Here is a 27,285-nt window from a genome sequence, read left to right as displayed (position 1 = left end):
TGACATAAATGTTTACAACTTTAGGTCACCCTACGGTCTTCAAAAATTATCAGAACATATACCGCATATTTAGCTATATTTGGCCTCAGAAAGATGAGTATTGAAAGCATTTCTTACCTGGTGAAAGTATATGACTACTATTGGAACAAATCTTCAAAAAGCAAGAACAGTCTTCTTGTGATGGTTTACAATAACACGGGTTGTTTGGTTTGATCAGAAAAGCAAAACCTTGTCTGTAATTACATACACACGTAGCATCAGTGGTACTATTTCCATGGTCATATACAACTTGACCCTCCTCATTGCAGAATGACTTCAACAAGATACAGTTTGTACTGGCATTTGTGTATAAAGTGTATCCAGATGGCTGATATCTTTCCTTTGAACATTCATCTGCGTCTATTCCCCCACGAAGAACTGATTTTCTACCTGTAACGAATAACATTGAATAATTTCACAATAAGTTCAATCATATCTCAAACACAAATCTAAGAAAAATTTTACTTTTTTCTGTCATCTTTGGTCGTGCAAGTTTGTGTTTTTACTAATTCAATGTATGTTTATGTGGTTTCTGCTTGCTAGAATTACCACTGTACAAACAATGTGAAAGCATAATTAGGTCTTTCCACTTTTCTGTGGAAAGACCTAGTATTGTTTTTCTTCTGATTATTTTTTTTTCTTCCGCCTAATTTTGTTCTTGCGATAAATATTTGTTTCGCAATATGTCGCTTAGATATTTGGTATATGAGACCAAACAGTTTATCGCTTTTGAAATTTACCCTGCGTAACCGAATATTTTTCTTTGTAGGAGTTATCTCCCCAAACACTGTTTTCTTTGAGTCCACGACTCCTTCGCAACCGTTAAAGATTACGACAAATTTATTTTATGAAATTGCTCGTTATATCCTTCGCATGATTTGTCCAATTTCGACCGAAGCAATATGAACGCTCCATATGAGAGTTATTTCCCCTTTTGTATTAGAAATTTTGAAATGTATTTTAAACTGGAACACCATAAGTGATAGAGACCTAGGATCTTTTGATTTGAGGTCCTTGGTCCAAAAAAATGAAAATTAGGTCAAGGTCAAAGGTCAAGGTCATATTCTAATTTTTGAATTAGGCTTATTTCCACTCATTTCCAGAAACCGTATAAGATATCGACAAATTATTTTGACTAAATTGCTAGTTGCGACATGTCGTAACTTAATAATTTTAGTTGAAAAGGTGCGTAGACAATGAATTGGAGTTTTTGCCCCTATCATATCTAAAATTATGTGTAAAGTGATATAACTTATTAACCATACATATTACAGACCTAGGGTCTTTTGATTTGAGATCCTGTTTGTCTCAATTTCAAGGTCATAGGTTAATATGGCGTTCTAGTTTTTGACCTTTGCTTTTAATTCATATCTATACATCATAAAGCCATATGAACTGACATTTTAGACTGATTTTTAATATTTTAATATCAAAATAGATATTAACTGGTGGAAAGACCTTCAATTGTTCTCTGAACAATTGGCTTTTAATTTTTAAGGGAAGTTTTTTTATGTGTTTTGAGATTTTTTTCTGTTAAATAATAATTTGCCCCATTCAATTAAAAATGCATATAGGATAATAGAAATAACGTAATTTTAAAACATGCTTTATTAAAATGAAATGCTATTCATTATCTCGCATGTATATTAGGATTTACAAACAACAAATAATAAAGGTGTTTTGGACTTGTTAAAAATCAAATATATATTGATAACAAGTAATAATTGCTGAAAACTCATGTATTCAAGTATGTGCTTGTATGCTTGATATTCTTTTCGAACATTATGAACAAAAATAATAATAAAATGACTGATGCGTTGACTCATGCATTTACCTGCTTTCTGAAAGTCAAACCTTGTACAATTTTCAGAATATTCTTTAATGTTATCATCCCATAGACACAAATATTTTGATGAATCAGCACAGTGACTATTTGCACGAAGGCGCCATTGCGCTGCTTCAGGACATTTCAATGGAAAGGCTGCACATAAATGTACCTGAAATAGAAAATCGTACCTGTTTTCTTTTCTTTTCGTCATATTATTTGATACCGTTTCAAATTATAATGTATATTTTGTGAAAGCGAGGTACATTTGTATGTTGTAGACTAAGATATGAGCTAATTGAAAATCATACAAGAGGCTGTCACAACGACAGCAAACTGGATTTATTAACATTTATTTGTGTCCTGGCAATATCACCAGATCCATAACTGATGAATGCTGAAAGTGAAAATCGTCAATATCAAATTTGACCTCCATTTTGTAGTCAGTATCAACATATTAAAATTTGAAAAGCTTAGATTGAATGGTTCATTAGTAAATGCAACAACGTGAATGGAAACACCATTTTACGATCTTTCAAGAACCATAACTCCTGAACGGTAAAAGTCAAAATCGTCATTATTGAACTTGACCTCTATTTTGTCATCAGTAACAACATATAAAATTTCAAAAGCTTTGGTTGAATGGTTTATGAAAAAATGCACGGACACGACTGGAAACACCATTTTTTAATTTTTCAAGAACCATAACTCCTGAACGGTAAAAGTCAAAATCAACATTATTAAACTTGACCTTCATTTAGTTGTCAGTAACAACATATTAAAATTTTAAAAGCTTTGGTTGAACGGTTCATGAGTTAATGCACGGACAACATTTGATTGCCGCCCGCCGTACATCCCCAAATCAATAACCGACATTTTTGTCACAAAAATCCGGTTAAAAATGAAAGAAGGGTACCATAATCTAATCATAGATATACTATTTGAAAGCCAGTCGTGAGTAATATCTGGGTCAATAACCTTAATGAGCCACTAACTGAGGAACACAAAAGTAGTGTCTAAACAAAACAAAGTTACTGCATTTAATGGCTTTATTATTTCCAACATGTCGGCTTTTCTTTTAAATCAAAACTGTATACAATGAAAACAGTCCTGTGTATATAGTAGCTATAAACTAAGTGATTTGAATGAAATATCTTTTTTATTTCTTAACTTTTACATGCAAATAGAAAATATAAACATAATAACTGAAACTCAGTCAATTCTTAAAAACATATACATCCATATAGGTAAATCAACCACTACAAAAAAAATCACAGGTGTTATGGACGACACACATTTTTATGTCAATATATTAATCAGTATCAGAGGTGTAGAATTGTTATCAATTTTTAACAACAAAAACACAAACAAAAGGAATAAATTTTGTACGTTTAAATCGTTCTGTTAATTAAAAAAAATTACTTGTAAAAAAGAAGATGTGGTAGGATTGCCAATGAGACAACTGTTCACAAGAGACCAAAGTGGCACAGACATTAACAACTATAGGTCACCGTATGGCATTCATCAATGAGCACAGCCCATACTGCATAGTCAGCTATAAAGGACCCCGAAATGACAATGTAAAACTTAGTCGACTTACCAAAGTCATGAGTTTGAACAACATTACTGTTGATTTGGATTCCTCTTTTACTTTACACTCTGACAGTGCAGTAACACGTACAAATCTACAAAACATGATTGAAACAATAATACGCAATCAATTTTAAGACTGAAAAGGTAGCTTATGTTAATTTTCTAAAAATTGAAAGACGATTGAAAAATAAAATCCGATATGAATGATATTGAAAAACAAGTACAATACAAGAAATGTGAAAGCTATTCAAATGTTTAAATAAAATTGAAACCTACGTATGTCAATGTTAAAATGGGTAATGGTCAGATACATTACATTTATGAAAAAAACGCGATCAAAGAACAAATTATAAAGAAGCATTAAATGGTTACTCTGGTTAGGGGCCTCAAAACTCAATTTACCATAGCCGTACATTTTTCAATTCCGTTTATTAATTAATTATTTAGACGGTGTAACGATAGACAATCGAGGGGATAATTTTATGAATCTTGAATCACATGAAAACTATATCTTTAGTTTATACTTTCGATTTGGAATCCTTGAATGCCATAAATTCATACATTCATAGTTGTGTTAATTTTCATTGAATCGTTTGAATTATATAACATATGCATACTACGTTTGTGTAATACCAATGCAGAACGCATTTTAAAGAAACCTTGTAATTTAAAATAAAAAAACTAATGTTTTCTCGAATATTTGTTGGAGACTTAACAAAGAAATATCTAGGAAGAAAAAGAGCATTTGTGACAAGTATAAAATTTTGTCGAGTACAAGTACAAGTATTGATGAGTTTAAATAGTTTGTTGAACATTGTTTCTTTTTTTTACATTACTTATATGTAAAATAGTAATCCGTACCGTTGAAGAGCTATATGTCACAATACATAAAATAAATAGCCAAATTCATCTAAAGCCAACTTTGCCTTAGGGAGTTTAAACCTTAGTTTCTTAATAATTTCAAAATTTATAAACGGACAATTTTAGTAAAGTTTGTTAAATCATGTCAGTACCGAAGTACTGACTAACATTTGTTAGACGTTTTAAAATCTTATTCTATTCGTCCCGGAAACGAAATCTTTATGACGGCACGGGCCGCACATAATGCAAGTTCGCAACATGACAAAGTCACGACCTAGCACCAAAACGCAAACGATTTTATTTAGATCAATCAAATATAACAAATATGTTGGGTTTTCAATCAACGAAATGTTATGTATGAATCGTTTATATACAAACCAATTAAACAACTTCAAAGACAACTATTGGTAAATGACCTCATCATAATTACTCAATCGAGTGTCATAATCTAATATATAAGAAGAAAACTTGGTACACATTGTTTTATGTGTACTAACTCTACGTGTATTTGAATGACCCAAAAAATATATTTATATCAACAAATACGTCAGATCTAAATGATCGCCTACATTTTAGTTCGTGACCCGGATTTGTTTTCACTCAATCGATTTATGACCTTTGAACATCGGTATTTTTCTGTTGCCTTTATTTGATGAAATTTGTTACTAAAGCAAATCAACACAGATAAGAGGCTAATAGTGATGAGGATGACAATGAGCAGTAGGGACTATGGTAAGGAAATAGCAGTGCAGGGCGAAGGGAGTTGGGAGTCAGTGAGAGCTGTGGGATCAGAAAGAGGGTAACATTTGGGATATCCTGAGAAAATATCTTTCATCGATTTTCGTCTGTAAGTAAGAAGGAGAAAAGTTAGATGATGGGAAGATGTTGGAATCAGGAACCCAATGTTCACCACATCTTAATTGCACATATAAATCAGATACTGGATAAATTTTCTCCATCGCGTACGGATTTTACGACCGCTTTGAACATGTTAAAACCAGTTTTCTGATGTACAAACATTGAATCGTTTGCCTTTAATGTTCAACGAGCAAGGACACACTAACATATTTTGACTGATCCTTCCTGGTCATACTTAAATGTCTACTGAATATCTCAAAACCTAACACAAGTACATCATACAATTAAAATATTTTTTTGCTCCAGGTAAATAGGGTAAAGTACAGACTAACCCTGTCATATGTATGGATATTGATGTCTTAATTTTCTATTCACCAAATTGTGCTAGCATTACATTTCACTTACAGAGTATTGGAAACTAAGCTAGAAACATAAATTTTAACCACAGAATCATGAACATGAGTTCAAGGTGAGGTGAACTTAACCATACATATATCTTAGAAATTAACTAAACCAGGAACACTTAGCAATGACACTTGTTATCAAATAATCTGTTTTATGCATGTTGGTGTTGGTTTTTTTTTGCAGCTCAGTGTTTCTAGTGTTCAGCTGTTATACGTGATAAGATTCAATCGGGCTTAGTTTGTAACCCGGATATGTTTTCGCTTAATTGATTTATGACTATTGAACAGGGGTATACGTCTGTATTTTTGAACCATGAAAAGTAGGCCATGATAAGATGAACCCTCCGAATAATTTATCTTATAATCATTCCATACGCACGCTTTGAATAAATAAACTCATCATAGATACCAGGATTAAATTCCATATTAACGCCAGACACGCGTTTCGTCTGCAAAAGACTCTTCAGTGACGCTCGAATAAAAAAAAATGTTTAAAAGGCCAAATAAAGTACAAGGTTGAAGAGCATTGGAACCAAAACTTCCTAAAATTTAGAGTTATCTATACCTGAGGTAGAAAAGCCTTCGTTTTTCCAAAATTCAAAGTGTGTAAACAGTTTATTTATAATTATGAACATATCAATGATAACTCAAGTCTACTGAGCTGGTAATACCCATCGGGAAATAAATCTCCACCAGCAGTGGCATCAACCGACCGGTTGCAAATAAACTCATCATAGTTATCCAGGATTAAAATTCCATATTTACACCAGACGCGCGTTTCGTCTACAAAAGACTCATCAGTGACGCTCGAATAAAAAAATATTTAAAAGGCTAAATAAAGTATGAAGTTGAAGGGCATTGCAAACCACAAATTCCTAAAAGTTTAGTCAAATACAGCTAAGGTAATCTATTCCTGCGGTAGAAAAGCCTTAATTTTTTTCCAAAATTCTATGTTTGTTAACAGTTAATTTATAATTATGGACATATTTCAATCCGATGGCAGCAAAAATAGACGCATTGAGATAACATTCCAATGCTACAAAACTACAAAACATCTAATGAAAGTGTTACTGCTTCTGAACAATTTGAGATAATGACTCTTTTCTGTTTAATCAAAACTAGCTGTACTTTTTATAACAAGAGAACAGATAAAATAATTTGTTACACCGATATATATCAGATGTAATCGTCTCTTGTGACCCTCGAATATGAGTACCTACCATCTTATACCTATTTTAGAGTTTATATTCTTTCATCTATTATTATTCATTAAAGTGATTCAAAATATTCTTTGTATTAAAATGTTATGTTAAGGATGTTCGCTACTCTGTTTAAAAAAACAACCTTTTTAAAAGACTATTATGAATTGTTAGTATATAAATAAAACAACTTAAAAAGTAGGAAAAAATAGAGGGTCCGTGTGCTAGTTTTCGAGATATAAGCCATTGAAAAATTGAAAGAAATAATTCTCTCTAGATTTTCCATTCATTTTACATTGGCACATTTTTTGTTTCAAAAACTATGAAATAATAACAAGGATTTTATAAGAATTTGAAATAGGGCTTTTTAAACTTTATGTAATAAAATTATGGAAAAAAAGTAGGGGTTAGCGGGCAAATTTTTATAATGACAATACATGGATAAAACCAGATGATTCCGAAAATCTGGCAAAAATTCAAAAAATAGAGGAGCAAACATCCTTAACCTAAGAAGGTGATCTTGCAAAACTATATGAACCCGACGACTAAAACCAAACCCGGTTATTAGTTGAAATAGGTATCTTATTCAATCTACTTAGTATTATATTATATTATGTGTATTTAGATGTTAAAGACGGACTGACAGACAGAGGTAAAACAGTATACCCCCCCCCTTTTTAAAGCGGGGGTATAATTATTTACCTGTTTCATGTCTTTATTAAAAACTTTAATTCAGTTTATAAACACAAACAACAGTAGTATACCGATGTTAAACATTGAAAGTGAAGTGTTTTTATCATTTGCTTGTTTATCATGTTTGTGTTCTCAATAAAGTCTTTTCTCTATCGAAGAAGTGATCAAAGCTAGATTAACATGTAATGAGAAGAGGAAATAGAGGTAGGAAAAATATCTTGTTGCACTCATAGTGGAACGGCATATTTGTCTACTTTACCAATAGTTTCAATAACAAATTGTACCCATGAACCAGATACATGCATGATATTATAATTATGAACAAAAGTATTATAAAATTTATATCAAAATGAATACCATATGATGAATGGCACTTTATGAAGTCGTAAATGTGTATTACAATCGTATATAATACTAGCACACCGAAACAATGCCTACTGACGTAATATTGAAGGTACACACTATTGTAAAGATCATACAAAAATAAACTCGACATGTTTGTTTACATAAAATTTAGAATGGAAATGGGGAATGTGTCAAAGAGACAACAACTCGACCGTAGAAAAAACAACAGCAGGTCTTCAATGTAGAGAGAAATTCCCGCACCCGGAGGCGTTCTTCAGCTTGCCCCTAAACAAATATATACTAGTTCAGTGATAATGAACGCCATACTAATTTCCAAATTGTACACAAGAAACTAAAATTAAAATAATACAAGACTAACAAAGGCCAGAGGCTCCTGACTTGGGACAGGCGCAAAAATGCGGCGGGGTTAAACATGTTTGTGAGATCTCAACCCTCTCCCTATACCTCTAGCCAATGTAGAAAAGTAAACGCATAACAATACACACATTAAAATTCAGTTCATGAGAAGTCCGAGTCTGATGTCAGAAGATGTAACCAAAGAAAATAAACAAAATGACAATAATACATAAATAACAACAGACTACTAGTAGTTAACTGACATGCCAGCTCCAGACTTCAATTAAACTGACTGAAAAATTATGATTTCAACATCAGGCACAATCCTTCCCGTTAGGGGTTTAGTATCATACCATCATAACATATATGAGAAGAACATAACCTGTGTCATGCCAACAACTGGTTTTTGAATAAATGTGTTTAGTTCCGACGCAAAGACCCTATAAGTGAATCAATATTAACGCCAAAATATTCAATCTTTAATGACCTGACATCAGTATCGTAGCTATATCCCCTCTTAATAAGTCTATTCAAAGGTTTTGTTAGTTTCTGAGGTGAATACTGACACCTTTGTGCTTTATAAAGAATATTTCCATAAAAAATTGGATGTGAAATACCTGAACGTATAAGAAGTCTGCATGTTGAGCTATATTTACGAATGATGTCCTTATACCGATGATAAAATTTAGTAAATGTTTTGACTAGTTTGTGATATCGTAAACCCTGGTGTAATAATTTTTCAGTAATACATAAATTTCTCCAGTTAAAATCTAAAACATTGTTACATACACGAGCGAATCGTACAAGTTGAGATATATAAACACTGTAAGATGGTGACAAGGGAACGTCACCATCTAAAAATGGATAATTAACGAAATAATCATCTCCTTTATCATAAATTTTAGTATTCAGCTTTCCTTTAGTGATATAGATATCAAGATCGAGGAAAGGGCAGTGGTCATTGTTAGTATTAGCTTTATTTAAAGCAAGTTCAACATGATAAATTACTTTGATATACATACTGAAGACGTCATTATTGAGAGCCAAAATATCATCCAAATATCTAAAAGTATTATTAAATTTGTGTATCAGATGTTGTTTCGATGGGTCTTCGTAGTTATAAATATTGGGAGAGATCCGTTTGCGCCAAAAATGCGTCCTTTTGCGCCACAACTTTTTTTGTCCAATGCTACGTTTGCGCCACCTGTTTTAAAATTACATGGTATCATTTGCGCCAAAAATAAAACATACGATTGCACCATTTATAGAAGAAAAATCACTTCCCTCCTCCTTTATTCGGATTTGGAATCGGCAGTTTACACGGCAAATATTTCCTTTTCTGAAACATACTTTCTTCTTACCGCCTTACTACTTCCCAATTTAATGTATGTAGTAGCTTGTAACTTCACTTTATTGTCCAAAAAGACAAACATTTAAAGATGAAATACATAAAACAGTTCATAATAATTCCTGTGGAATACTTCTGTTCTATTACTGATAGAGTTTCAGCCGATACGGATGGTGGGATCATATAATGTTTCTTATCTCTCTGTACATGGACTGTCTAATGCACTTCAAGTCTCCAGAAGCTCATTTTCATGGTGAAAAATATCTCCGAACATATAATACTTTTTAAGCCAAACATAAGAATAAATATTAATCATTAATATTTATGATATGCATGTGTACATGTAAAGTGGCGCAAATGAGTTCCGAATATTGGCGCAATTGATACATTTGGAAAACAAAATATTGGCGCAAATGATACCCCTGCAAAACAGTAATTGGCGCAAAAGGAGTGTTGCCTAAATATTTATGTTTGTGTTTTAATATAATTTTATCTACCTGTGGAAGTGCAGAAAAAAAACATTTATATTTATTTTTCAGTCATTTTAACAAAAAGACTGTAATGCATATATATGTATGACAAAAACACAATTTAACTCATTACTTTTAATGTCATGTAATTACAATTGTGCTCAAGTTTTAAAATTGTTATTAACTGGAGGCTATTAAAATTACCCCAGATGTGTCAATGGCACTATGAGCTATACAATAAAAACATATATAACCAATTAAGCAAGAATGAACAATCCCTCGCTAATTAATGAAAAAGTACCACTTGCTTCTTCTTTTTTAAAGCTATGTGGGTGTACATTAACGAAAGAAGAATATATTAGTTGATTGTTACACTACATTTGCTCGGTAGTCTTAACGAAACCCTATATTAATGTTTTTTTTCCTTTTAAATAAAAATGATCGTAATATTCGAATGAAAGCTTACCTAAAAAATAAGAGGATAACTTATATAATATATATATGTATATATATATATATGTCTTCAATGCATATACATACATTTAGTTATTTCCTATCCTTGTTAATAGCCTAACACTTGATATGGGATACCCTGCAAAAAAGGAGAAACACAAGTTCCATGATCCTTGTCTATTTGTTTACTTCACACTGCAAATGTTTACTAAAGACATTTTTTTCTCTCACTCTAAATTTTTCCTCATTCAAGTTATCTCCCTTTGGTCAATGACGAGATTTGGTAGGAGTTCTTGTTTTATTCAATAAACATTCTAAGGAAATATGAGTTCTCTTTAAGGCATTACTTGAATATGTCATTCATTTTAGTTGAAATGTCTCTACCGCAGCAAGGTTTTTATCTATGCAATGTTTTTGTTGCATTTTAAGTCTTATACAATTAGCGTTGTTACATTTTGAAGCCTTCTATATTATATATAATATACATTATTCTTTTGAAAAAAATCAGATGTTTTTAGAAATTGCTGTCGTATTCGTAGTGTCATTGACGATTATAACATTTTCAGAAAAAATTAAACATTTGTTTTTCACTACAAATTTTATTTATTACCTTTTGTAGTTGTTACTTTATCATATGGTACAAAAATCATTCAAAACAATCAATTCGTGTTGGCCCCAGATAACATTTAAAATGTGTACATCATTGAAAAAGTTCCAAATTATCTCCCTTTGGTGGAAAAATGCCCTTTTTTGGCTTTAAAATTGAAATATCTTTTTTAACTCATCGGTGACATATATTTTTTAATATAATTTCCATATAAGCTGTACTTAAACTAAATTATTGTAAAATTTGAGCGATTTCTGTAATAAATTTCTTTTTTTATTTCGATATTACCTATATTTCTCCTATTACTTCAACCACCTTTACAAAAATGTATGCTTCTTTCGAGAGGGCCCTCATGGGGTTTTTGATTATGTGATTACTTGGCCGTTTTTTTAATGATTATTTGATTATTAAGCCAAATATTTCATGATTATTTGATTACCTAGGACTGTATTTTTAGTTTATGATTATTTGATTACTAAAGATAAGCAAATATTTAATGATTATGTGATTATATTGGCAAAAAAATGTTGATTATGTGATTACTAGGACCCCCCCATGAGGGGCCTCTTTCGAAGGCAGATTGTGAGCGCAAATGAACGGTGACCCCACTTTTTTATTTTAATTTTCTATTAACTATAAGATAAAGTTCATTTATAGAAAAATATAGAGAAATCCTATATAAATGATTTAGACCCGCGAACCCCCTTAACTGCAAATTACATGACCTGCTATAAATGAAGTTTACTTTTCAACCGTTGCATTGTATAAATTTTAACTTTAATTAATTGTAATGCGTGTGTTAGACTTACTTACCATGAGACCAAAAAGCAAACGTAAACAACTTCTGCATTCATATGTTTTGGTAATAAAACCGACATAGTTTGCCTGCTTACTCTTGGTGAACATACAAATGCAACTTGGGACTTTCCCGTCTAAAAACGAAACTAACTTTTCGATTGGCGTACAGAATCACGTGTTTGATATACCATTCAATCTGTGGTTGACAATTCGTACCTTTATTAATTCGTACTAAACCAGCGCATTCCCTTTCTTTCCCAACTCGTTTATGCGAAACATGTGGTAATTTCAACATTAATATCCAATTTATAATATCTATTTATATAGCATTTGTGTATTTCTTGTATAATAATAAGATCCAGGTGTTACCTGTGAAAAGGGACAAAGTTCGTATATATATATATATATATATATATATATATATATATATATATATATATATATATATATATATATATATATATATATATATCGATTGCATACTGATGTTAGCAATGTCAAAACTACAGTATTAAAGGTAGTTTTAATTTTAAAATGACAAAGGTATAAATATCACTATTTGTATCCTTCAAAACAATCAGCTGTTCTTGAGATGTTTTAAATTTCTTTAGATTAGCGGTTACATTAAGATATTAGATAACAGTTATATTGGAGATGTGCAAATAGCGATAAAAGAGGGGGGGCAAGGGGGGTCCCAATAACAGCAAAACAGCAAATTTATTTGGCTCATAACAGATAACAAGGAATTAAAATGGACAAAAACAGATAACAGTAAATGAAATATTAAAATAATTCGGTCTTTGACAAATCAGTATTTCTTATTACGGATATAATCCTTTGTAATGCATTCCATTTTTATGACTATGTTTTAGTATTAATTTATGTATCTAGAATATGTTTAAATTACTACTCAATATATTATAATATTTTTTATACGCTCGTTTACGGAACGTATTATGGTATACTGTTGTCCGTCTGTTGTCAACATGTCTGACATTAACTCAAAAACTCTTTAACCATTTGCATTAAACTTTGGGAAAATTCAAATTGTTTACATCTATTGACGTGAGCTCCTTTTTTTTTTTTTTTTTTTTTTTTTTTTAATTTTAGATTTTAAGTTTCTGGGTAATGGGTTTTTATTCAATAAAATTGGTGTTTTTTTTTTCATTTTCAGATAATATCTAAAAAATGCTTTCACAAAGCAAGGAATTTTGGTGAATTGTTTATATCTATTAACATGAGGTAACTTTCAATTTTTATAAATTTTAGATTTTACGTTTCCGAGTTAACGGGTTTTATTAATTAAAAGGGGGTGAATTTCCAGTTTTCAGACATTAACACAAAAATGTTTTCAGCAGTTCTCATGAAACGTTGGTGTATTGTTTATATATATTGACTGAAGCTCCCTTTGTTGCTAATCAAAAAAGTGACCTAAAAGAGTTTGATATTCTGACTTTTTCTAAATGACCATTTAATGAGGTGTGTGAATTTTTCTTAAGAAAACTATGAGGCAAAGTGGTATATAGGGTAGAAAAATCAAAAGCACCAATTATAAGCATGCAATTTATTTAGTACTTCGAAACGAGTTTTGACACTCTAAAAGCAATTTATTCCACTATTTTCAAAGGCCTTATTTGAACAATTTTTTATCAGCTGAGGTTTTTGACTGTACCAAGTGTACTAGTAAGTAGAATACATAGTTTAGTAGGGAAACAATGGCTTGAAACGAAATAAATCTTTGTTTGTAATGAGTTATGTGCAGCTTCAGACCCAAGTACATGGTTGGAACTTTCATTGTACAATGCATTTGGTTCTGCTTTGAAAAGAATCACAGAGCTGAGTCTATGTACCATATTATATAAAAGGTTAAGTGGTTGTTAGGACCTAGTCCTTAATTGAGATCCTTGTCAGATATTCCTGGCCATATGTTTTTTGTCATATTAAGAATTGTTTTAATTTAATATGTTCGTACGGAAAACAAGGAACATTATTCTCATACAAAAAATTCTAAATACACATTCATAAAAAAAAAATGGAATTTATTACAAAGGATAATAACAAGATATACTTGAATTGTCCTGGACCTCACTTCTGTGATGGGTATATGTTAATGGAATCCTTCTCTGAATACGGGACAAACATATTAGTAGTGGTAGACCCCAATGGCCAATGATCTTCAATTTATACCAAATATTGACTGTCAAAAAAAAATGCTAACATTCCAATTTTCAATAACAGTTAACAGCAAATACATTATCACAATAACAGATAACAAAAAAACTAAAAGCCCAATAACAGCTAACAAAGAATAAGACAATAACAGCTAACAGGAAATATATTTTCAAAATAACAGATAACAAAGAATTAAATTGCCCAATAACAGCATAACAGTTAAACCCCTTGCCCCCCCTCATAAAAAGACTGAAAAATACCCTATGAAAATTAAAGTACCGACGTACTGATCATACAGATAACTTTCAATTGGTGAGAAAATTAAACTGTAATTTCGTTATTTGAATGAAGCACACCATTGATAGACTATTTGTCCTGTTTTCAAATGAATGCATTTGTAAATATTTGATCGGCGATATGGGTTATTTAGGACAAGCACGGGCTGTAAGGGCTGTAATAGACAAACGTTTTCTGATCAAGATGAATATCATAGATAAAGGTAATAGTAGTATACCGATGTTCAAAATTCATAAATCGTTATAGAAAAAAAAAACAAATCCTGGTTACAAACTAAAACTGAGGGAAACGTATCAAATATAAGAGAACTACGACTAAACAGAGACACAACACCGACATGTAACACACACACAAACGAACTATAATGTAACAATGGCCATTTTTCTGACTTGGTACTGGGAATTTAATGAAAAAATGGTGGGTTGAACCTGGTTTTGTGGCATGCCAAACCTCCTGCTTTATTGGCCGTGTTAATTATAACATTAAAATGGCAACATTACACGACAGGGTTACAATAAATAAACAGATAAATAGGAGAAAATATAGGACAGAGAAACAAACGAATAATAGCCATCAAAAGGTTACAGGTTAAACAAATATTTGTATACACAAGACGCGCGCTACGTCCACACAAAACTATGCTCAGAAGTAAAAAGTTTGAAAGCATAACAACTACTAAGTTGTAGATCGCCGAGGACAAAAATTTCAAAAAAGATTGTGAGACCAGGGTTATCCGCCTGGTTCCGAAAATTAAAAAAGAATTTGGATGAAATTCAAGATTAGATTTGTATGACTTATCTAACTTATATGAATAACAGTGACAATTACAATACTTATTAATATTTAATTGTAGTAGTTATTGGATAATTAATTGTATTATCTAGCTCTGTGGGTGTTTCTGATGACCAAACTTGAAATGAAATATATCGTGTAAATTTCGTTGATCCAAAATTAAATCTACCAAATGAACCGGATGAGTAGTTATCCCCAACACAACACACGAATACAACAGAAAAAGAAAATACAATTTACAACTACAAACAATAAGACATTTGACATAATTCGCTGACAACAACAAACACAAAATCAAAACCCAACAAATTGATTTGGGATGGAAAAGTACTGTCCCACGTCTAAAAGCAATACAAATTCACACTCAGTAAAACAGTCACATTCGGGTATAAGTCACGTTCGGTATTTAAAAGATCAGACGACGTAATGACAAACCACAATCTAACACGTGGTAAAAATGTGCATAGTTAGTTTGGACAAAGATACATCATATGGATCAATCAATTCGTGATGGTGTCCGTAAAATTTACGGAGTGTCCTTTTAATCTGTCCTCCTCATAACTTTGTTGGAGCAGTTTCTGTGTTAGGAGCACACTCCTGTATATGAAGGCCGTATAGTTTGAACATACAGCGTTTACTTTAAACCAAGAGTTCCAAATGGTGAAGTTGAAATCATTCCTTCGTAAATTTTACGGACGCCATCACGAGTTGATTGACCGTTATGGAATAACCGTTTCACAAATGATATCGGATATGTTCCTTACGTCGTAACAACAACCCCCTTCCCTTTCATGAATGTGACCTACCGAATTAGACTATTTACCGGATTTGTAATCACATAAGCAACACGACGAGTGCCACATGTGGAGCAGGATCTGCTCACCCTTCAGGAGTACCTGAGTTCGCCCCTAGTTTTTGGTTGGGTTCGTGTTGTTTATTCATTAGTTTTCTATGTTGAGTCATGTGTACTATTGTTTGTCTGTTTACCTTTTTCATTTTTAGCCGTTGCGTTGTCAGTTTATTTTCGATTTATGAGTTTGACTGTCCCTTTCATATCTTTCGTCCCTCTTTTAAGGAAAAACAGGGGGAAACAATTCTGATTTAGGCTAGTTATCAAATTAACATATCCTGCTTTCCCATTGGACGTACGCCAAACTCTCAAAAGAGAACTTTATTGACAATCTCGTAGATTCGTAGATTCGCAAACACTTTAAACTATACCATGAGTGTAACTGTCAAGCTATGTACCTACAGTTAAGCCGAAACTTGAGCTAGAGAGAGACGAGGTTGTAGCGACAGAAAAAATAATTGTTAACGAGGGACATCACATCATAGTTTCAAACACTAGATAACATTCCATGTACTCTTTATGACTGAAGTAGCATAATTATAAATTACTGAGGGAAAACGGGTTCTACATGTACTTAAAACAGGAAATACTCTTACTATAAGGACCGGTAAATTTTTGGTATTTTGCGATAAACAGATGCATTCCAACAAGAAATACTAAAACTGATTAGAAAAATAATTATGCATCAAGGAGATCTGTCAGTTAAACTCAGGGAAAAAAGTAAGTCTTATCAAACTTTCTTATATTTTTTTTTAAGTGTGTTACGCTAAAACATGTTATTCTACATGACGTTTTGTATAACAATTTCAATATTCATGATTATGTGCACATATCATTCTTCCCTCTCAAATTTTTTTATTGATTTCTTTTTCTTTTTGCTTGTTTTTATACCAATCTGCTCATCCAATAAATCTCATGTGCTAAATTTTTCTTAAAAAGTCAAAACTTGATGACATTTTGTCAAATATTGTAATGTGCAACGGTAATATATGTATTCATAATCGTTCAAGCTGTTACTGTTACTGTGATGCAATTTTTGCTGAAAAAAGGCTTGCGTATGATATGTGCCAACTTCATCTATATGGTTTAATAAATTGCTTTCTTTTATGTATATTTGAAAAAGCTTGAATATCAAACATGACACAGTTCGAATAAACGATACAACATCATTATTAACTTTGTGTAAGCCGATCTGAAACAACATAAAACATTCATGGGTACACGAATAAGTACAGTAAACAAATAAATGAAAAAACATGTGCCAATGTTTTATCATTTCTTTATCAAAATGTCGTCTCCAATTTCATATGCATTAAAAAACAAAACTTACAATTTTTATATAATGATAAGAATACAACAAAGCCAATATTGAAATGATTAAAATATAGTTTGCTTTTGGTAATAATCATGACAGAAAAGAAAACTTTACAAGGTTCAACGAACGAGAGACAAGAGTTAACTAGAGGATCTAAAGAGCCTGTGTCGCTCACCTTGGTATGTGTGAATATTAAACAAAAGAAACAGATGGATTCATGACAAAATTGTGTTTTGGTGATGGTGATGTGTTTGTACATCTTACTTTACTGAACATTCTTGCTGCTTAAAATTATCTCTATCTTTAATGAACTTGGCCCAATGAAAATTGTTAAAAATTTACTATTAAGGACATTAACTCCTTAGGGGGTCAATCGACCATTTCAGTCATGTTGACATATTTGTAAATCTTACTTTGCTGAACATTATTGCTTTTTACAGGTTATCTCTATCTATAATAGTATCTTGGTTAAATGGCCTGGTCATCGGTCACATTTTTCAAACTAAATACCCCAATGATGATTGTGGACAAGTTTGGATTAATTTGGCCCAGTAGTTTCAGAGGAGAAGATTTTTGTAAAAGATTACTAAGATTTAAGAAAAATGATTCAAATTGACTATAAAGGGCAATATCTCCTAAAGGGGTCAACTGACCATTTCGGTCATGTTGACTTATTTGTAAATCTTACTTTGCTGAACATTTTTGCTGCTTACAGTTTATCTCTATCTATAACAATATTCAAGATAATAACCCAAAACAGTAAAATTTCCATAAAATTACCAATTCAGGGGCAGCAACCCAACAACGGGTTGTCCGATTCGTCTGAAAATTTCAGGGCAGATAGATCTTGACCTGATAAACGATTTAACCACCTTGTTAGATTTGCTCTAAATGCTTTGGTTTTTGAGTTATAAGCCAAAAACTGCATTTTACCCCTATGTTCTATTTTTAGCCATGGCGGCCATCTTGGTTGGTTAGCCGGGTCAACGGACACAATTTTTAAACTAGATACCCAATAATGATTGTTGACAAGTTTGGATTAATTTGGCACAGTAGTTTCAGAGGAGAAGATTTTTGTAAAAGATTACTAAGATTTACGAAAAATGGTTCAAAATTAACTATAAAGGGCAATAACTCCTAAAGGGGTCAACTGACCATTTCGGTCATGTTGACTTATTTGTAAATCTTACTTAGCTGAACATTATTGCTGTTTACAGTTTATCTCTATCTATAATAATATTCAAGATAATAACCCAAAACAGTAAAATTTCCATAAAATTACCAATTCAGGGCAGCAACCAAACAACAGGTTGTCTGATTCATCTGAAAATTTCAGGGCAGATAGATCTTGACCTTATGAACGATTTAACCCCATGTCAGATTTGCTCTGAATGCTTTGGTTTTTGAGTTAAAAGCCAAAAACCGCATTTTACCCCTATGTTATATTTCTAGCCCTGGTGGCCATCTTGTTTGGTTGACCGGGTCACCGGACACATTTTTTAAACTAAATACCCCAATGATGATTGTGGCCTAGTTTGGTATAATTTGGCCCAGTAGTTTCAGAGGAGAAGATTTTTGTAAAAGCTAACAACGGACGACGACGACGACGGACGACGGACGCCAAGTGATGAGACAAGCTCACTTGGCCCTATGGGCCAGGTGAGCTAAAAAGCAGAAAAGCACAAATATAAAAAAGAAGATGTGGAATGATTGACAATGAGACAACTCTCCACAAGAGACAAAAATGTCACAGAAATTAACAACTATAGGTAACGGTACGGCTTTCAGCAATAAACAAACCCCATACCGCATAGTCATCTATAAAAGACCTCGAAATGACAAAATAAAACAATTCAAACGAGAAAACTAACGGTCTTATTTATATACAAAATGAACGAAAAACAAATATGTAACACATAAACAAACGACACTCACTGAATTACTGGGTCTTGACAAAGTCTACTTAAATAGTTCACTGCAAACCAATGATTGAGCAATCAATCCATTGTAAATTTGTCATGAGTATATATGTGCAAGAAGGATTGGAAATTTCACCTACACTGGTGACATGAGTGATACACATGTAGTATTAATGATTTGTTTGAAAATCAAAGTACATCAAATAAAAATTAAAACACAAACAAAACTGTTACAATGTATTTAATGAATGACTGTAATATTGTGTGTGTCTATGACGAAATAACGTATACAATGTGGTGCATAATGAATAGTTACTATTTTCAAGCACCACATTTTTATGTTATTTTGTATAGACAGAAAAAAATATAAGAGTCATGCCTGATAATTTATTTCTAAATTCTGTTTAAACTTGAGTAATTCAAGAAAAACGTTGAGGATGTCACAGTCACATGACTAAATTAAGTCCATGAGCTGATACACAAAACACTGTCAACCAATATGTTAATTTTGAGAAATAAATTCTAAATTTGCCTTGTTGCTGTTATTTTTACTGACAGATGTCAAGTGTGTCGTAGTATTTTTGAACTCTTCTTTATCTAATAAGATTTCTGAAACGTTAGTCAATGAACATGTTTTGCACATAAAAAATAAATCAGACGTTGAAAAAATAAAAATAAAGATCAGATAATCATTTACACATCATGTTTTCATATTGTTTATCTGTTGTAGGTATTCTATCAATCTGGTCATACACATTTTTATCATTTATTGTCCCAAGTTCTATGTTAGCTGATACATTGTTGATTCCCACTTCCTCGTATTGGCCTCCACTGCAATATAAGAAATAGTTTGAAAGTATATTGGCTGAGGATTTTTTTTTACTCCCACCCGTTTAAATATCTCACCAAACTAAATACTGTTCCTGTGACCATATGTCAGTCACAAATTGTTAGTTAGGCTCTGATTTTGTAATGAAATAGACGTTCCTTAATGTAATCAGTTCCAAATTGAAAAAGTATTCTTAAATATTATTTCCACTAAAATATATATTACAGTATGTGTTCCTCACGCAAACGATGATATAAAACATGTTTAAAAAAAGTCTAGGGGAACATATGTAAGGCGGAACACATATACGTTGACAATGCTGTAATATTTATGTGTAGATGAATCTGTCCATCTTTATCAAACACAATCGTAAAAGTCTTTTGTATCTGTATAATTGCATATTTTTTAAAAAGGTCATTGTGATTTTGTAAATATAAAGAGACGATGTAATATGATTGTCAATAAGACAACTCTTAAAGACTTTACCAGAGACTAAGTGACACAGACACTACCAGCTATATGTGACCGTTAGTTCATATGTGTATATTGACAAATATACCAAACTCCTAAGAAAAGACGTCCCTTATCACGTTGCAAAATCAAAACCTCAAACACATCGAACGAATGGAAAACAAGTCTGATGTTCCTGACTTGGTACAGACAAGTCCATATGATAAACAAAGTGGACTAAACCTTGTTTGAAAACGAGATAAACCTCTCAGTTGTGTGAGCCTTTTAAACTTGAAACCAATATAATAAAATTTCTACTTACATCTTTGACTCTTCTTGGGTATTGTTTGATTCTGTTAAAACAACAACATCAACTCAATTATGAAGAATAACTACTTTACAATATGGTATCGTTAGAACAATTGTATGTAAGTGGTTAAACAATAAAATAATTTGTAAATTAAGTATAGGTTCGGTTAAAACAAGGATTTCTTTACTGAGGTAAAAACGACTAGGAAAGGAATTCAACAATTTGAACGCCGATTAATTTAGAAATATCCAAGATTTATTAGGCAAGCATATCGGTGAAGAAATTTTCGAGAACTATTAATGATAAATATGACAATTCTTGTATTCTATGCATCAATTACTCAATGATGCAAAACAGGTTAGGTGACATTTTCTACCAACTTACCATGAAACATTGCAAAATTTCGCGTAAACGAAACGAAACTCGAATTTTAAATGTGAAATTAAAATACAGTAAAAATAACATAAGGATCGTATACATTACCGTCTGGGAAAAGATGCAAGGGTATAGTCCCTATTAAGGTCTAGACACTTTTTTAATAATAAAAACAACATTTATGACGTCACATATAATCTTTTAGTGGCCTTGCAGGTACATTGATTTTTTTTCTCTATTTTTCTCATTCGTATGTTTGCTCATTGCCATCGGTCTTATTGTATGGATCAAATGGTATCTCTTATTTTTTACTTTTTTTGATTTATTTCCAAGTTGTAATTATTCACGTACTACAAATTTTAACCAAGCATACAAATTTGTGAAAAACTGAATACAATTGATTTGATAAACATTCTCTACAGAAGGTTGTTATTACTGTGTAACCTTACCAAAGTTAACTATAGTATACAATATTACAATATCACAGCAACCACTGAAACTCACTTGATTGTTTGGAATTGATATGTCTTCTACGCCTCCGGATTAAACAAAATACAAGACCGCCCACAATGAGCCCACCGAGTATGACACAACCACATGCAGCTCCTACTACTGTTGCTATTGTATATCCTTTAGGTGACACTTGTGGTGATGCTAAAATATACAAATTTTTATCGCTATGTTGAAAACATTATTTTGGAAAATATGTATCTGTATAAATGTGTAACAATCTGAATAGATGGCATCACTTGTAATCATATAACAGTTCGTGTAGAATTTTTCGAAATCTAGAACGTTATGTTTATAAAGACCAGATAGTGCTTGAAGCAATATAAGATGTAATAAATAATAAATAGATAAATAATAAAAAAGAAAACTACACGTATTTCATAGTCAAAATGGAAAAACAGATTACACACACTAGGTTATATAACAAACAAAAAAAAAGATATCAAAGGATGAATAGGATCATAATCATCTTCAAATACAAACGAAAGGTAAATAAACAAAAGTATCAAGATTTATTCGTATGTTTATCAAAATACCTACCAAGCACAAATCAAATGATTATAAATTTTATGTCATAATGAGTATTCTACCACAAAGGTTTTAACGTATTACATATGTCGAAATTCAATCTTATTTCGTTCTTACTATGAAATCTGCATTGCAAGAGGAGCAGAATATATTTAAATTTAATAGAGTACAATTACACCTCTTGTCTCGTCTTGTTTGATATTCTTTGCTTTCTTTTTATTTGGAGCGACAGAGACGTCACTTTTGAAACAAAGGATTTTACTAAGCAACTATTTTTTTTCACATAGAACATATTGCTATACTAGTCAGCTATTCCAATTTGAAATCAATTTACTGGTAGTTGCAAATGACGAAAAGCTTACATTCAATTTGTGATGAAGCGTAATATATTTTCAACAGTTTTTCTCCAGCTTGGTTGAGTGAATTCACAGCATATATCTGTAAAATTATACAAAAGAGCTTTTACACGCCAAATTCTTAAATTTTTGTTTTATTACTTTAGACAATCGAAACCCTGAAAAGATATTAAAGATTAAATAAAAAGTTCTTGCTTGTAGGAAAGAAATTTTCATTCTGTGTCGGTTTTTCATATGTAGCAGCAAGATAATCATGATTTTAAGTCTGTTTTTGGGGAGACTTTTTTAACTCAATATCAGATTATACACCTTAGGTGACCACTGCAACGTATATTCATGGGAAAGTGTCTTTCTGTTTTGTTTACCATGTTTAGAATGATTACAATCTATTACATTTCTTGATATAAGCACGCACTATTGAATATATAATGACTGTATCAATGGCAAAAACAAGGCGTTAAGTATTTCCTTTGACCGTCCGTCATTCCCTCCGTATTTTAGTCATTCCGGCAGTGCAGTATAATTTTTTCCCACACTTCAATTGAAGTATCCTTCAAATAAAATATACGAAACTCACACGCAATGCTTAGAACCAACACTAACAGACAGTATTATTATTTTGGCACTAATTCTAGAATTATGCCCCTTTGTAACTTGGAATATTGCATTTTTATTCGTTGCAACATTCAAACTTAAGTAAACTCATCAATAATTAATCAAACTCATATACAATGATAAGAACAACAAAATACATGCAAAAGTTTAAAGAAAGTCACTAATTATTCTAGAGATAAGCCCCTCAATAAGAAAATAGGGTTTTTTTCAGTTTCTTCATTCTAATTTAAGTTTGCCTCATCCAAATTTTTATTAATTAAACTCACACACATAATTTGAGTTTAGACAGTGTGTCATTACCGTCCTGGAAGTATTCCCTTTTTTACTTGGATCATTGTAAATCATGAGTAAAGACATTTATGTTATCCGACACATTCATCTTATATCTATGTATTGTTTTTTTGGAATTTCATGTTATTTGATTAGATTTTAAATTGTATAAGTCATGTCGTCTGGCTTTTTGCATACAAAGTAATGTCACAAAAATACTGAACTCCGAGATTCTTAAATAGAAAGACACTAATAAAATGGCAAAATCAAATTCTAAAAAAAAATCAAACGAGTGGAATTGTCATATTCCTGACGTGGTACATGCATTTTCAAATGTAGAAAATGGTGGAGTGAACCTGGTATCATATCGCTAAACCTCTCACTTGTATGACAGTCGCATCAAATTCCATATATGTATAACGATGTGTGAACAAAACAGACAGACATAATTGTCAAAATTGTCAAAATATGGGTACATCAATCGTACAATCATCTTGTAACAATCTTAATCAGAATAAACAAAAAACAAACATTTAACAAATATTGCTTAATAAAACTCACCTCAATCTGATAATATCTATCTGGTGTGATGTAGTATAATTTTTGGAAAATTTCAGATTCTGCAGCTATAGTTTCTGTTGTTGTTGTCTACATATAAATGAACAGGTGTATTTAGCAAATTAAAATTTAATGGGGTATCGTTATAGTACGTGTGCATTGTACATATGTGTTTACTTGCGTTTACTTGTGTCCAACTGACTTGTTTTTGTATTACAAATAAAACTAATGTTCTTATTTTCTACGATTTTCTGGTTTATAGTAATATATACTTACCATGCCAGTTAATCCGACAAAAAATATTTTGCATGCCAGAACCTCAATTTTAATTTGTGTTTTTTTTTTTGCCTCACACACGATAGTAGAAGGGCATTATGTTTTCCGGTCTGTGCCTCCTTTTATTGATTGTACCGTTCAATTGTTTGTCCATCTGTCCCGCTTGTGTTTGGTTAAGGAAGTTTTAAAGAAGCTGAAGTCTAATTGAGCCTTAGTACACATGTTCCCTATGGTAGGATATTTCTAATAATATGTTAAATTAGACTTTTGATCCTAATTTCACAGTCCACTGATCATAGAAAATAATAGTGCGAGTGAGGCATCCGTGTGCTATGGACAAATTCATGTTTTTATTGTTTTGCAAATAAAATAAGAAAATTAGAAATGAGACATTAGCGTATTATATGTCTTAATTGACAAATGAGGCTAAAACTTTGGTCATAACATGAATCAATTTTTATGGATTTTACTATTATAAATGTCTCTGAGGTTATGCCCGAGGCCAAACTACTCAATAAAGGTTTTGTCTGAATTGTCCTCACACTCTACATACAAAAGCTTATGTTAAGTGATATATTCTGTTGTAAGTTCATTCTATTAATCAATCAATTGGACTTATATATGCCGATGTGTATATTCAATGTACATGTTTAGGAGATATGTTATGATGCTTCAGAATTGAACACATTATTTTCATGCAATTTAATGTTTGGAATACCACCAAAATAAGTAAAGTAGGTTCAGAATATATACCGCTTACCCCACTGATGTTATGGTCAATCTTATACTCCATAATGATACCGTTTCTTTCTCTTAATAAAGGCATAGACCAGGAAACTTCCATCGTCGTTAAGATCACCGATGGTCTTTTTATTTCAAAACGAGTTACTCTGCCTGGTGCTGTAAAGGTAGATACACTTTTATTGTTAAAAATAATCAAAGAATCAAAATTTGTCATAAATTTCAAAACTTAACAAGTATTAAGCGTCATATAAATATCGTATTCACATTGACAATAGTAGTCAATAAAGCATTTAAGAAATAACAAATGTAGAGGCAAAAAACAAACAGGAGAGAAAAGGAAAACAACTATATATAAGAATGTTTTGACATTCATCTATAGTACATCAATGTCCACTCAAAAAGTAAAGAATACAAATCAGCCGAAAAGGGTTTTGCTCACCATATCGGCACAAAGAACATATAAAACAAACAAAACCGCTGAAATTATGAGTATACACGTTAATTGAAAAAGTGTCAGATTCTAAGAAATATATCCTTGTTTTGAAAATCATTAGTATGATTCCTTTATGTACCTGGTACTTTAGAATTTTCCAAGATAAAAGAGGCATAGCATTGTTATTGTACTAGTTTAATGAAAATGGACATCGCTATCAACTCCAAAAACATAGAAATGAACTAAAATAAAAACATACAAGGCCAGAGGCTCTTGACTTACAGGCGTAATAAATGCAACGGTGTTAAACCTGCTTGGGAGATATCCTTATCCCTATACCTTTAACCAATATAGAATAAGCAAACACACAGCAAAGTGCACAGTAGTCCGAGTTCGACGTAAGAAAATATATCAAAAGAAACTTCGCAAAATGACAATGATACATAGATTAAAAAACACTACCAGCAGTTACCAGGTTACTGATATAGTAGTTCCAGACCTCAATAAATTTTCATTATTAATGATCAATGCCAAAAAGAGATTTAAACAAAGCATTTAGAATTTAACGGTATATTTACCATCTTGATATGTTGTTACTACCGCTGACATATCAGACTCTTCACTGCTGCCTTTATCTGTCGTAGCAACAACTGTAAACGTATAATTCCAATAAGCCTCTAATCCAGAAAAATGTATGATCTGCTTATCAAATCCTGAAAAGAATGACGCAAAAAGTTAAACCTAATGTTATATCCTGAAATAACTTTTTTTTTATATCTAGACGTCTCACTTTTTTGACACCGCAGATTAAAATACATGTAGCTTTAAATTGTTTCGCAACAAACTTGTTCACCAAATGAAACAAAAACCTAAACAACACGTTTAATAATTCCGTGCGTTCAACGCGTTTTACTCGGCCAACGCCGAATATGTGAAAGCCGATGATGTAACAAAACCGAAACATTTGAAGAGCTATATGAAAAAGCCATAGACAATAAAAAAATCCAACTTAGGTCAAATTGCTTACATTGGTTTTGAAATCTATATCTGTTGGGGTTGCTTATCAAATTTTGCCGATATAACGGAGCAATACGAAAAAAACATACCAGTTACGTTTTCTCCTTTTACAAATACTGGTTGCGCAAATAGAACTATTTCATAAACCTTGACATAATATGTTGTTATCCCTGGTTTTGGTCCTAGAAGGTTCCATGTTAGTTGTATTTCACTTGAACTCTCAACTGACGCAGCTACAGCAAAAGGCTTTTGGGGAACTGCAAAAAAATAAACACACATGAAACAACTATTACACGTAAAGAAAAGTTTAATATTAAGATGGCATTTGAAGTGAACAAACATATTTTTGTATAACATACGAAAAAGGTTAAAAATTGGCTGTGCAGCATATTTTCAACGTTTATATGGCCTTAATTTTGTCTTGTGTTCAATTATTTTGTATGTTTGTCTTTTTCTTTTTTAGCCATGGCCTTGCCAATTTATTTTCTATATATGGGTTTTACTGTCCCTCTCGTATCTTCAGCCCCTTATTTCTACGACGTTACACTTACACATGAATTATGTACTACTCCTACCTCGACTTTAGGTTTTCTTTACATTTCAATTTGACCAATTTGCATATGCATATTTACTGATAACATCTCTAAGTTATATCTCTACGAGATGAAACATATAGATCTTACCCAGGAACCAGTACGACCAACGAAATTGATTAATAATGAATATGATATATCTTCATAAAGAGGCGTGTTTTGAGAAACAGCTGAATTAACAAATTGCAACCTACAAAGTCCATAAATTGACATGGCATTGAAAGCA

General features: G+C 31.7%; 1 protein-coding gene and 1 long non-coding RNA gene across 2 annotated transcripts in view; both read right to left on the bottom strand.

Annotated features, from left to right (window-relative positions):
* The window catches only part of LOC143048848 (uncharacterized), a 123,742-nt gene extending 111,761 nt beyond the window's left edge, over positions 1 to 11,981 (bottom strand). Inside the window, exons 1-5 of the mRNA XM_076222717.1 lie at positions 11,866 to 11,981; positions 10,533 to 10,584; positions 3,465 to 3,549; positions 1,874 to 2,036; positions 118 to 429 (exon numbers count right to left, since the gene is read on the bottom strand). Coding sequence (XP_076078832.1) covers positions 118 to 429; positions 1,874 to 2,036; positions 3,465 to 3,488 — 499 coding nt within the window. The 5' untranslated portion in view covers positions 3,489 to 3,549; positions 10,533 to 10,584; positions 11,866 to 11,981. The remainder of the gene's footprint in view (positions 1 to 117; positions 430 to 1,873; positions 2,037 to 3,464; positions 3,550 to 10,532; positions 10,585 to 11,865) is intronic.
* A 7,445-nt stretch (positions 11,982 to 19,426) lies between these two features.
* LOC143048951 (uncharacterized) lies at positions 19,427 to 21,814 on the bottom strand. Its single transcript, XR_012969955.1, has 3 exons — positions 21,664 to 21,814; positions 20,797 to 20,827; positions 19,427 to 20,026 (listed from the first exon to the last, which is right to left on the bottom strand). It is a non-coding gene; the product is annotated as an uncharacterized LOC143048951 (long non-coding RNA).
* Positions 21,815 to 27,285: the final 5,471 nt, after the last annotated feature.

Source organism: Mytilus galloprovincialis, chromosome 10, assembly GCF_965363235.1.
Source record: "Mytilus galloprovincialis chromosome 10, xbMytGall1.hap1.1, whole genome shotgun sequence".
Lineage (NCBI taxonomy): Eukaryota > Metazoa > Mollusca > Bivalvia > Mytilida > Mytilidae > Mytilus > Mytilus galloprovincialis.
This window is presented reverse-complemented; position numbering and strand designations above follow the sequence as displayed.